This window comes from Pyrgilauda ruficollis, unplaced genomic scaffold (assembly GCF_017590135.1).
Source record: "Pyrgilauda ruficollis isolate IOZ18807 unplaced genomic scaffold, ASM1759013v1 scaffold43, whole genome shotgun sequence".
Lineage (NCBI taxonomy): Eukaryota > Metazoa > Chordata > Aves > Passeriformes > Passeridae > Pyrgilauda > Pyrgilauda ruficollis.
Window position 1 is genome coordinate 5,876,058 of NW_024525823.1, and position 15,080 is coordinate 5,891,137.

Below are 15,080 nucleotides of genomic sequence, written 5' to 3' on the forward strand. Positions count from 1 at the left end.
GAAGCACACAGGGGTCATCCTACCAAACAAGCCAGCAATTTTAAAATATTAAAAATATTATCTACTTCCAGACATATCAAGCAGCAATCCATTCTCATAAAATAGTAATGCTTCTTACTTTTTGATTACTGGCAGGCATCAGGCAGAGCAGCAGGAAGGTGAGTTAGCAAAGACATTTGGACACTTCTCTTCAAAGGCACAGTGACCCCGAGGGTCGAAACCAACTCCCTCCTACTGAAGTGCGATCTGAGGCTCCCTCATGTCATTAAAACACCACAGAATTAGGGAGAGAACATCTTTTGAATCAAGAATTTCATAGGCATAGGAAAAGTGACTCTGGAAGCTAAACACGAATGTGTCAGTTAAAAATTGTATTTATTGCTGCAGTTGTTTTAGTCTCTTCCTGACAAACATAGCTAAAAGGAATATTATACAACAAACTCCACTGGTTTGGCAGTAGATTGATTAACATTATTTATTGTACATGTCATGAAGGGTGCTGACACTGCAGGAGCCCAGGTCCTGTAGCATCCCATTCTATCAGAAATGCTACACAACCATTTCCCTAAGCTGTATTTGAAGCAGTTACAGCTCTTTTATTTTTCTAATGCCAGAAATTACACTTATGTTTATTTTCACGTAATACCTCTTAAGGACAGTCGGAGAGAAACCAATTACTCATAGGACAGAATTTGTTGTTTTGTTTTGTTTGGGTTTTTAACAATCTTGCTGTGCATTTTAAAATTTTTCATTTCTTTAAGAAACAAACACAATGCAATCGTTCCTTAGTCTTTCTTCTGCAACATTAATCACGTAAATTGAGAGAATGTTCACATGGCATAAAAAAGAACATTATAAGCCAGTTGCTATATTTTGAAGACAACTTAGTTGTTTTCATTCACTATTCTGACTGTACTTCATTTTGACAAAATTTTTTTGAGGAAAACATAATTACAAATACCATGGGCTTGCTTTAAAGAAAAAACAAATAACACAACAAAAAAAAAACAACACGCCACCACAGAGGCCACCACAATGCAATAAGACCTCATACTGTTATGATTTGTTCTCCTCCAAAACAAAAGAGATGAAGATCAAGAGGAGTATGAACAGAAAGTAAACATATTGCACAGACAGTCACAACGCAGAAGCCAACCTGCTGGCTCGAGACAGAGAATTCAACCTACTCCAGTTAACATAAATGGCACTTGTCAGTCAAATTTGGCTTCATCTGCTTTTGTCTCTCTGCTCTTCTGCTCTGCCACCTTCCATCTCCCTCCACCGCTTCGAGGAATGGCTGCAGCAGAACTTTCCTGGCTAGGAGGGCGCGAGGAAGGAGCCGCAGTTTGTGACCGCCGCGGGCGTGCGGCGCGGGGAGGCTCGCTGCAGCTGGTGGCCGTGGTGCGAGGCCGGCACGGGAGGGCTCTCGGGCAGCGCAACGTGGTAGAAGTTGGGCAGGCGGATGTCGTACCTGAAGCCCTGGCCCACGTGCACCCTGTCGTTCAGGGCGTACAGTTTCTCGGCGATGTCGCTCCCAATGAGAATGGAGAACAGGCGGGAGATGAAGCGGTGCTTAGCGAACAGCAGGTAGAGCTTCTTTCTCCTCCAGGCCACGTATCGACAATCTGTCTCTGCTGTGAGTGTCACCTAGAGGAGAGAGAATTGGGCAGCCGCGTGACAAGGTGGTGCTGCACGCCCCTCTCCCAGCAGAACCTGTCTACTGCAATCAGAGCCTTTTAACCGAGCCAGAGCGCTCTGGGAGGTTACTGAATGCAAAAGAGAAATGAGAAAGGTGACTGGATACGGACTAAGTGATCACATCCAGTTAACCTCGGTGACAATACGCCTGTGCCCATATGGCATGCCTTGTTCAGTGCCACATGGATGCCCTGGTTCAGCCCTGCATTCCCTACTCTTGGCAGCCTCAGCTGAAATGGCAGGTCTAAAGAAAGCTCTCGACAAATGCCATTTGTCCTCGTGACAGCAGACATCAGATCCAACACAGGCAGGAGCCAGCGTGTCAGGCAAGAGACAGCAGCGCCAGGGCTCACAGAGCGCAGGGGCAGCCGCAGCTGACACCGTGTCCCATGCTGTAACCCGTGCCAAGCTGTGTCCCAGGCACGTCTTCCCCTGGCTCATCTCCCACTGGGAAACCTCTTCAGCACCAGCTTCTTCCCACCCTGAGGAAACCCGGCTTCTCAAGGCTGAATATCAGTGCAGCCAGAGAATGCAAACAGAGCCTACCTCAGCTTTAAGAAAAGCCCTGTTTGTTGTAACAAGACACAAACAGCAAAAGCAGTCCAATGGATAAAGAGGACTTCCCAAACTAATGGGATGCCACTTGTTTGCATAGTATCCCAAACGAAACCCACAACTGAATAAATTTATTTCTAAATCAAACAGTGCTTAAACAATTTCCTCTAGCACTAAAAAAAAAAAAAAAAAAAAAAAAAAAAAAGAAAAAAAAGAAAGAAAGAAAGAAAGAAACCCCTTAACTTTTACCTGAAAAATTCCCTCTTCTGTGGGCCTCAGTGAATCCCATTCAGGAGAGTCCAGAAATTGAAGAGGAAAAATATAATGTAGAAACTCCCCATCAACTGTCACTCTGATCCTACCAAGATAAGATGTGTTAATTTGTTAGTACTACCTGTACACCAGCAATGACTGCCACAAGAATGTGCTATTTCTACTGTCTGAGGAATTTAAACATAGCTTTGAAAGCATGAAAAAGCAATCAATGGCCGATTATAATTATCCTAATTATATTTTTGAACCCAATATCAAAAATAAGTTGAAAGAGAATACAAGACAATCATGCAACTGAAATGGAAATCTTTCCAGGCCTTACTCAAACCACATCATTCTCTCTGAGGTAGGTCTGTGCAGTGATGCACAAGATTTGCCATTAAAAGGCCACCAGGCACTGGAGAGGTGAAAGACCAATGCCCATAACAGCATTTACCTGCTTCTCCTGAAAACCCTGGGATTTACTTCTAGTTTTGGCAAATAATCATTTTAGAGAGAACAAAATGCAAAAACTGGGAGTGGCAAGCAGGAGTGTCCCATGGCATGTGTTAGGTAGACCCCTCTCCATGTTTAACAGGAATTACATAGCCACAGGACTGCAGCCAGAAGAACAGCCTGGCGTTATGGGATCTCTGTGTAAATGCTGTGGCCTTCTGAAGATGCCAAAGAAAAACTTCCTTTCCTTGCTACTTTTTAAATAACATATAAATTTGAAGGCACACAAGCAGCCCTGTACCACCATGGTGAAGGGCAGCAGGAACTCTGGGTGATCACTGGCTGGGCATGTAGAAGGGTGGATACCTCTCCTTTGGTAAGACCAAAAGCAACTTCCAGGAGGTACTTCCTAGAGAGCTCCCAAGAACTCTGTGAACCAGGGTGTCACTAAGGAAAACTGCCCACAATCCATATTGTTCATTGCAAGTAGTCCTAAATCAGCTGAGTGTCAAGCTGCCTACAGGTTCCATCTATCCATGCAGCAAAAGGCACCCACCAAGTGTCCCATCACCTCTGGGTATCCAGCCTATTCTTGTGGTGGTCAGGGGCTGCACCCTGCTTTGCATACAGTACAAAAGCTAGTGTTTCCCTCCAGGAAAGCATCAACAAGGCTGCCAGAAGGCTCTCCTGGAAGCAGGGAGTACAAGCAGGTGGATTTACTGCCTCAGGGTCTAACACAGGGCCACAGTATACAGTAACTGTAGACCCAGGTCTGCAAGTCTTGATAAGGCTCAGCTACATCCTCTTGTAATGAAAGGGCACTTTTAAGTCTTTTTCTCTTCCTTATCCCTATCCTTCTCCCACCCCCTTGAAAGCAACCGAATATAATCTATATCACAGTCAAGATCTCTATTAAACAGAGTTTATCTAAGTATATTCAGTTTTGTAACTAACTTTTTGTCCCATTTCAGATGATACTAGTAAAGAAAAATGGGACAGATGCTGTGCTCATCAACTAGGCAGTTGACAGACAGCAAGCCATAACCTCAGCACTGAAAATCCACATTTATTCCCTTTATCTGCCTAACCTGTTAAATTATATGATACAGCAGCCTGGAAAAGAATGACTTCAATTGTTTCTTTATGCTGTTTCAGATTCTGTGCTTAGTGTTTCTATGCTAGTACTGTCCTAGACAAGTGTATTTAACCTATTAATATTTATATTACTTGCATTAATATTTAATCTATTGTTCTGGAAAATAAACATACAATACACAAACCAGGTTTTTTCCTTTTTTTCTTTCATTTTCAATAAGGAGAGGAAAATAAAGATATTTGCAGAAAACCTGAACAAAGCAATACCAACCTGCCTGACACAAGCAAGGACAGTTTGTCAATAGGTGTTTTGCCCTGCATGGCATAACAATGTTCCTTCTCCAGGGTAATCACTTCTGCATCGCAGCACAAGACAATCTTCCTGTACACAGTCAAGGAAATTCCCAGAGGCTGGAAGAGAGCACTGTAGAGTTCCTGGAATTCTCTGTCAAAGGCAACACTCCGGACTTGGTAGGTAACATAAACGAACTGGACGAAGCATATAGCGAACAGTACAAAATTCCAGGAGAATATATCAGCAGCACACACATCCAGCCAAGCCCAAACAGAAGAGCAGAGAAAGCCTAGTCCAAGCAAACTGAATACGTAGAGGAGCCCAAAGAATCCACTTCCACCCATGAAGCCCACGACAAAGAAAATACTGGCGAGGTGGTAGATAGATCCCTCTGCCTGTTGCTTCCAGGTGGTACACGTAGGATGTGCATATATCAAACTTTCCCAAAAACTTGCATTTTCTCCCATGGCTGGAATAATTTTTTGATTCAGCTGAATCTTGAAAATTTTTATTTATGAGATGCAACTAGTTGTGGTTTTCCTTTGCTTTTCCATTCTTGCAAACTGTGTTCAGTGATCACATAAGATCAGAGTCTCTTGGTAGTAAAGTTGCACTTAGGATTTCCAGCAACTAAGCAGCTAACATTCTCAGCGCTGTTTCTCTTCAGTTCATGCATTGTTTTGACTTTGGTCATGTCATCTGTAGCTTCATCTGATCTGGACAAGTGAAGAAGAGATGAATTACTTATAAAATTATTTTCATCAATTAAATTTTATCAAAATTTTATTGCCTAAAACCACAGACTGCATTACGATCCAATTACCCTTGAAGCTCTGTGATTCCAGGATCAAAATTTAATATTCATTCAGCTGAAGATCCCATTTGCTGTATCTATGATCTGAGTAGCAACCACTGAACTGCCACTGAATCCATGTAAAGCTGTGTGCTGCACTCACAACGTCCTGTGACAAGCCTTTGTACAGCCTCACTGCTGACACGGTAGTTGGATTTGTTGGTCCAGACCCCGCTCCCTGAGAGCATTTTTAAATGTCCTATCCAGGTCTTTAACAAGAAGAGACAGTGAACTCTTCTTCCTTGTTCACCTCCTCCATCTCACTCTGGATTTCAGTCAAATCATTCTCATTAATGAGAATGAGCTTTGCTCAACCCCTCTCTGTTTCTGGGGACAACAAATTCCATCCCCAAACACCACAACAAGGAAAACCCAAGTGTCACAGGAGATGGTCTTTTCTACTCCAAGGACAACAGGCAAAAAATCCCATCATATATAGGGAAGACTACAAAGCTTAAAGGCATCTTGATACAGACTATGTTATTAGAACATGAAGTAAGTAGTCCTGCAAAATACGATTCAGGGGACATTTACAAAGCAATTTTACAACATTCAAAGTTCTACATCACAGAATTTCATGCCATGGACCACATAATTTTATTGTTCAACATTCTAAAATGCGAAACGTTATTCATTTTCATATGGTGATATATTCCTAAGAGTTTTCAAAGGAAAACACAGAACCAAGAAGTATGAAAGAAACTTCAAGATAAATCTAAAAACAAAAAATCAAAACCAGCTTTCCATACCTGTCTTTTAAAATAAAAATACACACTTCCATGTGAGATTATACATGGTAGAAATTTCAAAGCCAGAATATATTAGTGGTGTAATCAGTACTGAAACCTTCCAAAGCCTTACTGTCTGATTCTTTTCCTGGTAGAATGGCAAGGAAACAAAGAACTATCTTGTTATCAAAATTATCAGATTCTCTGGAATATCAAAGTAGTTTGGTTTTTTTTCCCCTCACAAGAGCCACAGAAGTCAATACTTTAAAAGCACTGCTGTTGCAGTGCTTTTAAAAAAAGCACCCACCATCATTCATCAGGGCTTTCAGTGGTGCTTCTTTCACAGTGACAGGTCTAAGAAATTAATACAGAAAATTTGTATTGTATTTCCTAACCACCACAGCATTACTTCTTTTAAGTTTACTCAAACCCCAACATTAATTCTATGACTGAATAACAATGGTGCCAAATAAAGACATAAAATCCCACACAACTGAGCAGCAGAGCTTAGAAGAACAAGTTAGGAGGAGACTGTCCCTCTCTGAGAGTGGTGGTAGGAAAGTCGCTGGACCATAAAAATACCACAGCTAAAGAGCACAGAATCTCTCCAAATTACAATGTTCAAAATCCTCCTGCAGTTTAAGAACCAGAATTACAAGAATAAGGTAGTTTACAACTAAAACCTTTGTGGTTTGTTTCTTTATTCAGATGCTCTCCTCTGGTACAGGATTCCCCTCAGATGTAGGATTTATCCCTTGGAGACTGGGAGATGGAAGCTGCATCAGATATAAAGAAGTTACCTAGGTATAGTAAAGTCATGAGGAATTTTAGGTGGTGCTTCTGTGATCAAGGGGTAAGATTTTTGAATCAGAAGAAAATAAAACCGGAACACGCAGTTTCCAGACCTTGTGTTCTGAATCCAGTCAGTATTTCCATCACACAGTCAGAAATCAGTGGCAGAAGTTTTTTGTTTGACTGATTGTTTGTTTAAAACAGAATCACTGATAACAGTGATTTTGGATTATTGTTAATACTTCTACTCTTCTGCCAACATTTTGCTCTAAGCAGTTTTACTGAAGACCCTAATTTCTAAAAGAAAACAATAAAAATCAGTGTTTTGAAGGGAATCATGACTGAGGAGTTACACTGGAAACTATATGCATGCCACAAACTAAAACCACGGTGGAGCAGTAATTTGCTTTACATTACCAACATATTTTCATCATGTAATGTCACACATTACAATAATTTGACCCAACATAATAGTAATTTCACAGAATGTATGCACAATTTTTAATTCAAGTATTGCCTTCTCAGTCTGCCCACACTACAGCTCACAGCATTTCTGTAAAGCATTCATTCATGACAAGATGGGCCAAAGTAATTTGGAAAGAACAGCGTACCACCAGGACATGGATATAGGCTCATCACACACAAAGTCCTGAGAAAACTGTTCTGCATTTGCAACTGTTCATTTTCAGAATGGGACCTGTCTTCCAAAACCACTGTGTGGAAAATTCCCACTTATTCCATTAGTTCTACACAATGAGAACTTTTACTGTGCTTCAGCATCTCCCAGACTGGAGAGGGCCTCTCTCCTTCCAGGCAAGAGGAAGGGCAAAGGAGGGAGACCAGTGCTAGTCCAAAGCACAGCCTTACCAACACAACACTCGCCTGAGCTACACAAGGTGTGCAGGAAAAACCAAACCCTCTGGAAATACTGACAAAACCCACTCCTAAATGGGACTCATTCCTCAGAGATGTGGTGAAGAGCAGGCATGCTTGATACCAGCGAACTGCAGGCAGAAAGAGAGGATGCAGCTCTTCTCAAATAAGAAATTATTCTAATGTTTGGGAGCTAAAAATCATTGGCAGTTGTAAATAGAGCAGAGGCAATAATGGGTACGGGCCAAAGTACAGTAAAAATTCCAGTTTTGAAGGGTATTTAGTGCTAGATAAGGCCTTTCACATTTTTCTTTATAGTTTCTGCAAGTCCAAAATTTAAACTCTTGAAAGTTTCAGAACACTTTTCTTTATAGTTCCTACAAGTCCAAAATTTAAACTCTAATTAAGCCATTCATCTATTGCAACTGAGGTTGTGGGGGAGAAAAATCCCCCAAACCAAAAAACGCAGCAGCTGTGATACCAACTGAGTCATCCTCCACAGCAGACAACATTACCATTTGCAAGCACCTGGAGGGGACACCATCCTGTCATTGAGGTGCTTTGGCTTTCTGCTTTGTTTGCTTCGATTGCCCTGGCTGTGGTGAACAGCTATTGCTACAGGTTCATCTGCTGGTGATGACCCAGCAAGCAGGAAAGAGCATTTAAAACACATGCCTTGGCTGATAAAGCTGAAGAACTGTGTCTTCCCAAGCAAACATTGAGCACTTTCTACTCCATCCCAGCCCATGGAGAAGGAGCACCGTGCATGGCACACTCCTGCCATGGGACTGCCATAACCAGAATGACACACACTGACATCTGTAGGCTGCCAAAACCCCAGCTGTATGCAAGATGAGTCCTCCCAGCTCGGGAAGGAGATGTGCCCTGCCAACACTGCCTGAATTACTGACATGCTTCAGAGTGTCTTGCCCCACCACACGTCCATCTTCTCCAGCAGGAGCAGATGAAGTGATGTGAAAAATCAGCGCAAGCTAGAGATGTGAGCAATATACTGTGGCATGGACTTCTTTAAAATAAGCAGCAGTGCTGAGAGGACTAATTTGCCATCAGAAAGTGTTGAAATTACAGTTTGCTGGAGTTTCAAAGCCAAAAATGAAGTATTTCACTTATATGCTACCAAATAAATACCTGCTGGCAACTTAAAATTTCATATAAACAGTACACTGAACCAGTCAAAACAGAAAGAATTTGCATTGTACAAATGCACATTACAACCTTCCCCCTCCTCAAATGGGTGTTTCCCCCCTACACTGCAGTGTTCACACGAAGAATTACCTATTATGTACCTTTTAAATTTGCTCAAGAACCATGTACTTTATCCCATTTTTGTCACTGATGATTCAAATTCAACTCTGAGAAGCTCTAAGTGTTAGTTACTGTGTCTGGATCACAACAATTCCTGCAAAAAAGAAACCCTAAAAGCCCTGAGGCCACCAGCACTTCTCTCATTGGTCTTTTTTAATTAAGTCAAAAGTAAAGCTATTCAGAGTTTGAATAATCTATTCTTCAGTTGCCTTATCCCAAGTATTCTGAAAGAAAGCCCCCAGCACTTTGACAATGCACATGTGGACAGGCTGTAGAGCTGTACATGCTAATCATGTAACCAGCCTGGGTGAATTGTTTGCTACAGGTTTGGAAGCAAAAGGAAATATTTTCCTTTACAGCATATGCACTTCCTAGCACAAAATGAGATTATGATGGATTTAGCACACTACAGTGTGTATGTTTATACATGAGCTAGGAGTCACAGCCTGACTTGACACTCCAGCAACTCCACCAGGGGCCAGGCAGTCCCTCCTGCCAGGGGGGGTCCTCCTGGCCTAGACACCCCCCACTTCCAGAGGGATGAGCTCCAAGCAGCCCCTCTAGGCTCACAAATTACATCTGGTCTAAAGTAATTTAGATTATAAAAAGAAACTGCTCCTTAATTTCATCAAGCAGTTTCACATGCAATGTAAAGGCATATGTCAATGGAGATACCCCTTCCCTCCACTGCCCTACATCCCTGGAATCCCCTCTGATTCCCTACTGACACTTATCACTCCCAATCCCTGTTTGTGCTGCATACTTTCCCCAAGCTACTTTCCTTCTGCAGGGGAGCTAGATACCCCAGGGACCAAGAGAACCAAACTCTTAATTGCAATGCAGCATCTAACTCGGGGCACAGAGGAGCTCTGCACCTACAGAGAGCTGTGGCTACGTGCCTCCAGGCAAGTACGGGCAAGTTAACTGCTGGAACCCAGGACATTCCTCTGACTGTCCTGGATGATTTGAGACCCTGGCAAGGGGCTCAGAGACCTTGGCATGGAGTCAAAAACACCTGTGCCTTTGATTTTAGCCCATGGAAAAAATTACCAACTCGGTGTGAAGATTTAAGCCACAACAGTTTGAGTAGAATGATAGTTAATTTGTCACAGGGTGAAAAAGTAGAATTTTGGGGGTTTTAGAATGGGGGTTCAAGAGGCAAGATGGAGGAATTTGGGCATGTCCTGTCCTTTCTTCTCCTTCTTCTTGTCCTCCACCTTCTGCTGTGATGGTGACACTTCTTGATTGGTTTAGAGTAGAGACAGACTGTCTAACATAGGTGATAGGTATTGGAAAATTATTGCAAATAAAGTACATGTAGTTCTTAGCATAAAATGTTAACGCCACCCGAAAGGCAGACAGTGTGCCACAACCCGACCTGCTGGACAGATCTCAGCTGGTCAGGGAAAGAATGTACTAGATAAGGAAAAATAAACACCCTTGTAAAGCAGAACTGACGAATCTCGACTTCTTCTTTGGTTGTAGGGCTGGGAGAAAAAAGACTTTCTACTACCTCGGGGTCATCTCAGCCTCAGAATCCCGACAGTAAACCAGCTATTTTCAGTGATCAACTGTCCCTGGGCCCACTTCAGGCTGAGAACATGCATGCAGCAATAAGGACAGTAACCAACAACAAAAGTTACATTACTTAAACTTCTTAAGACTAATTACAATACTGGAAAACACAAGGTTTCCCCAACAAAATGCAGCCTGCAGGAAGGTGGAAGGAAGGTGAGGAAGAAAAGGACTACCCAATCTAAAAGACAACAGCACCAAGATAACCAGTCACTAAAAAGTCACTATCTAGTGACTTATATTCAGATTTCAAAGACACACAAGGATATATAGTGAAGGTAATTAATTAGAAGGATAGCTTTAAAGATTTCCTTTGCTAGGAATTAAAGAAGTTAAGGAAAGCCTTGGAGCTGGTCTTCCCAGAAAAATCCCGAAGCCTATCTGAGATACCAACTAAGAGCTACTTTAGACAACAGAAAACACTGAAGACAGTGTAATCTCTGAAATTATTCCTCCTGTAGACATTATAGATGAAATTTTCATCTGTGTGGAGCCAGCATCCCTTCCTGTGAATGGTTTTCAAAGAAAGGGATGTGAATGCTTTACCGTGGAGCCTGTTTGCAACCTGAGCAACCAAGCCTCAGGATCCCACTCCCTGGGTGAGCATCCTCATGGCAGAGCGAAGAGGGACTGCAGTGCAGTTCTGTGTCCCCCCTGCACAACATCACAGCTGCAACAAGAAGGGCAGCAAGTGACCCACCCACACGAGTCAAAATGAGTCACTGGGAGCAGGCTGACGGGAGGAGAGAAGATGGATTAGCACTCCCTCGGCTTGAGGCAGGCATCCCGTGTCCCATTCATGTCTCATGGCTGCCTCATCCACTGGATCAGTGCTCTGAGCAGAGGCTGTCACATGGAAGGTAAAGTGTCTGAGACCTTAGGAAGAGTCAGATCACACTCTTCCTAGTCCTTCCAGTACCTGCCTGGGCTGCAATTCCCAAAGTGGACCTGCCACACTGAGATCATCCATGTGATGTGATACCTTCCCAGACAGTAATCCTTCTGGGAATGCTCAGAGCTGCAAAACAGGCAGCTGGGGCATGTGCAGCCACCAGTGGTGCTTCACTGCCTTCAGGGCAGCTCTGAGACACGACCACCAGCCAAGCAGGACTTTCCAGGGCCAAAGCCCTGCTCTGGTCAGGCAGAATTTAGGATACCATGCTTAAGGTTGGTCAACCAAGCAGCCCCTTCAGCCAGCTGCTGCCCAGCCCTGGAGACACCCCAAAGCCACCTCGGTACTGGAGTCAACACTCCACAGCAAGAACCCAGCAAATGGCACCAGGCCAGCGACTCCTTGTCCTCCTCACCAAGCTGGGCCTGTCTCCCATCCCCCTGCTGCAGCAGATGCAGAGCTGCTGTCTCCAAAGCACAGCTCTTCAACAGGAGGTGTTTCATGAGACTTTCCACTCCTTGAGCTTGTTTGGGTGCAGCTGGGAAAGCCTGATTCTGCCTACTATTTGCTTAAATTCCTACTAATCTTTTTAGGAAGTGGAAAAAAGCTGGGCAGAGGGAGGCCCTGAAAGAAGAAGAAACGCCACAATAATACAGAAAGAACAGTTTAAGGCTCATTAGGAGCACTGCATACAATGAAGCTGGTATTATTTAATCTTTAGTTATTTAAAGACCAGCTAACTATACACAACTTCCAATACTTCAACAATTCCTCATTTATCACTGTAAAATATACAGTGCAACCCTCTGCGGTTGCAAAGCCAATGTTGAAGATGATGTCTATTTTATTATTTAGATAGTAGCTTAAATTTAAACAAAAGACATATTTCTTACAATTGGAATCAGAATTAATGAACCATAAGTAGATGTGGTATTCCCACCAAACTGAGAAGTATAATCCACTCTCTCACTTTTTAAAGTTCTTTTGCTCCTAGAAACATGAATACGGAATGGCAGTCAGACATTTTTTTTAAGATCACCTGCACTTGAATAAATTTGAGCAAGGCTCTTGAATATTGAATGGCATTGCCAAAAAAACAATTCAGGTTGTCTGTTTTCTTATGTTTTAGAATAAAACATGAAAGAAAGTACAAGTTCAAGCTTCTCTCCAGTTCAACTTTTAAATTAATAGTGGAGAAAGCAGCCACAAGGCACATTTCACAAGTGCTTTAGAAGTGGGTTAATGAACTGCAGCTGAACTCTGCGGAATTCCACTTAAATGAGTTTGTATGGTGCAGTAGTGCCTTTCAATGGGAATGTATTCCCATGAAACCAACCACCTGACAGGAACTTCATTTCCCAAAGAAGAGGCTTGGTTCACCACACCATACCTGCACGCACAACTGGCTTACGGAGATGTGCCATGAGCCATGAGCCCAAACACATAAACACAGGCTGTCTGTCATCATCTGGAGACACAACCAGAGCTCTTCTTTGAAAAGTAGGGGAACAAAAGGACAAAATAAAATCTCCTCTCTGAAGAACCCACACACTTAATAAAAAGATCAAACATAGCTCCAGTTAACAATGCTTTTCTTGAATCCCTAAATAATAATCTGTTCTCAACTTGTGTCATAAGAGCTTTAAGATATCTGTGAAGGCAAAGTTTGTGTCAGGAACCACAACTGACCACAGTTACTATCTTCTTCTGTTTCACTAGAGGACTTGCAATGTACTTACTATTTTGCAAGCAAGGCATTTCTTCAAAACTTGACATTTTAAGCTACTTTATTATTTGGCACCACAAAAAACTTTGTGGAAATCCTGTACAGGACCAGTTCTGCAAAAGTGGAAACAATCCCTTGTTTTGCTGTGGTCAGTGAAGACATTTAAACTTGTATGTGTAAAATCATATTCCCATTAAACAACAAAGTTAGCAAGAAGCCCTAGTTCTGGAACCCGGGTTCCATCAATGACATCCCTGTAACACTATCAGGTAGCCCGTGATTCCGTGATTCCGTGTTACAGGAGATCTGCTACATAAAATATTTGCCCATAAAGTGATTGACAGTCTAAAGGTACACAAAGATTTATACAACAGATGAAGAAAATGTGACAAAATATTAAGAGTTTGGAAGAATATGTCTGGCAAAAAGAAACTGTTGTTTGGGGAAGGGAAGTGCTTTGTGTCGTTCATTCTATCTTCGGAAAGGAGCAACTGCAAATGCGATTTCAGGGTTCATCTGCTCTTACCATCAGTTGATGGAGAGGGAGAAGAATCAAATAACGCCAGCCTACGAGGCAAACCGGAGGAAGAAATCCCCGGATCCCGAGGTGGTTTTGTGACAAGTAGAAATACTCCCCGAGCCAGCTCTTCTGTCAATGAGCGGCAGCACCCGGGCAGAATCAGAAACCCGCTGTCCTAAGGGACAAACCCCAACCTGAGACACACATCGAAGGGTCCCACTTCAGACAGAGCCCCGGCGAGGAGCAGCCCTGCGCAGCGTGTCGCGCTCCTCTCCAGAGGGGACACGGCAGAGCTCTGCAACTTCCAGGCGGGGCTGACTCGGGAGCTCCGGTTACCCCGCCGGGCACGCAGGGAGGGAGGGCTTCCCTCCCGGGACAGTGACCCCTTGTAACCCCGCTCAGGACGCCGCCGAATCCTCGTGGCGAGCAGCCCTCCCGGGACCGCCGCTGCCGCCGCCGCCCCTGCCCGCCGCGGCCGTCCCGGAGCGCGGCGGTGCCGGAGTCGCCCCCGCTCCGCTCGCCCCCGGCCCGGGCAGAGCGGCGGCGCTCCGAGCGCTGCCGGGCTGGACAGCGCCGGCGGGGGGCGGGCGGAGGCAGCGCCGAGGCTTCTGCCCGCCCCGGCTCGGTCCGGCTCGGCCCCCGCCCTGCCCGCGCCCCTTACCTGCCCCGCGCCCCGGGAAAGTTTCCCGGCCGCCCGGACGGGACGGGCTCGGGTTGCTGCTCGTCGCCGCCGGCGGCCCCGCGTCCCGCGGCGGGCACGGAGCCGCGGCTGTGACTAAAATAGGCAGAGGGGGGCTCCCGCGCCGCCGGTGAGCACCGAAGCCGTCGAGGGGGGTGCGGGAGAGGCCGGGGCGGGGAGCCCTCGGGGACGGCAGAACGCTGAACTTGCGCACCCTAAAACCCGCTGCGGGCGCAGCCCAGGTGCCGGGCTGGACGGGCAGGAAAAACCTGGAGCGTCTGGGGTTAAACTGTCTGCAACTTTGGTTTGGAATAAAGGAAATTACAATTCTCTTCTCTTTCACCTACTCACCCCAGTACGGTGTTTCTGTAGAAGGGAGATGGACGCCTTCAGGGTCCTCTTCATCACCAGGCTGGCGCACCGTTCGTGCCCGGGGTTCAAATGCCTCCCCGAGAACACGGAGGTGTCAGTGCATGAGCCTTTCAGCGTGCTAGCTACGCACTTGTTCTGGTCACTACTTCGGGTCTCGGGGAGAGAGAGTTTATTGACGGCGGAGGAGGAGGAGGCAGATTTACAAGTTGTTAAGACAGAAGAACCCACAGCCTATTAAATGCGCAGTTCCTGTTACTACAGAAGCTATTTGTCAGTAACTGGAGCATAAGCAAGAACATGTTCTAAGTAGTAAGGGTGGAGAAGCCTGTGTGTGTGGCCGGCTCTGAGGTCCCACGGCAGGCTGGCACGCTGGTCGGAGAAGGGGGCACCTTC

The 15,080-nt window shown here is 44.6% G+C and overlaps 1 protein-coding gene across 4 annotated transcripts; it reads right to left on the bottom strand.

Moving 5' to 3' along the window:
• Positions 1 to 358: 358 nt before the first annotated feature.
• Positions 359 to 14,805, bottom strand: POPDC3 (popeye domain containing 3). Of its 4 annotated transcripts, XM_041477999.1 has the most exons (5): positions 14,298 to 14,398; positions 13,643 to 13,811; positions 4,328 to 5,067; positions 2,503 to 2,611; positions 359 to 1,647 (listed from the first exon to the last, which is right to left on the bottom strand). In XM_041477999.1, the coding sequence occupies exons 3-5, from the start codon at positions 4,816 to 4,818 to the stop codon at positions 1,318 to 1,320; spliced, it is 930 nt and encodes a 309-aa protein (XP_041333933.1). In that variant the 5' UTR covers positions 4,819 to 5,067; positions 13,643 to 13,811; positions 14,298 to 14,398; the 3' UTR covers positions 359 to 1,317. The 4 variants fall into 4 exon arrangements, with proteins under 4 accessions (XP_041333933.1, XP_041333935.1, XP_041333934.1 ...); XM_041478001.1 differs by lacking the exons at positions 13,643 to 13,811; positions 14,298 to 14,398 and adding an exon at positions 14,667 to 14,805; XM_041478000.1 differs by lacking the exon at positions 13,643 to 13,811 and having other exon boundaries at positions 14,298 to 14,406.
• Between the last annotated feature and the right edge of the window lie 275 nt (positions 14,806 to 15,080).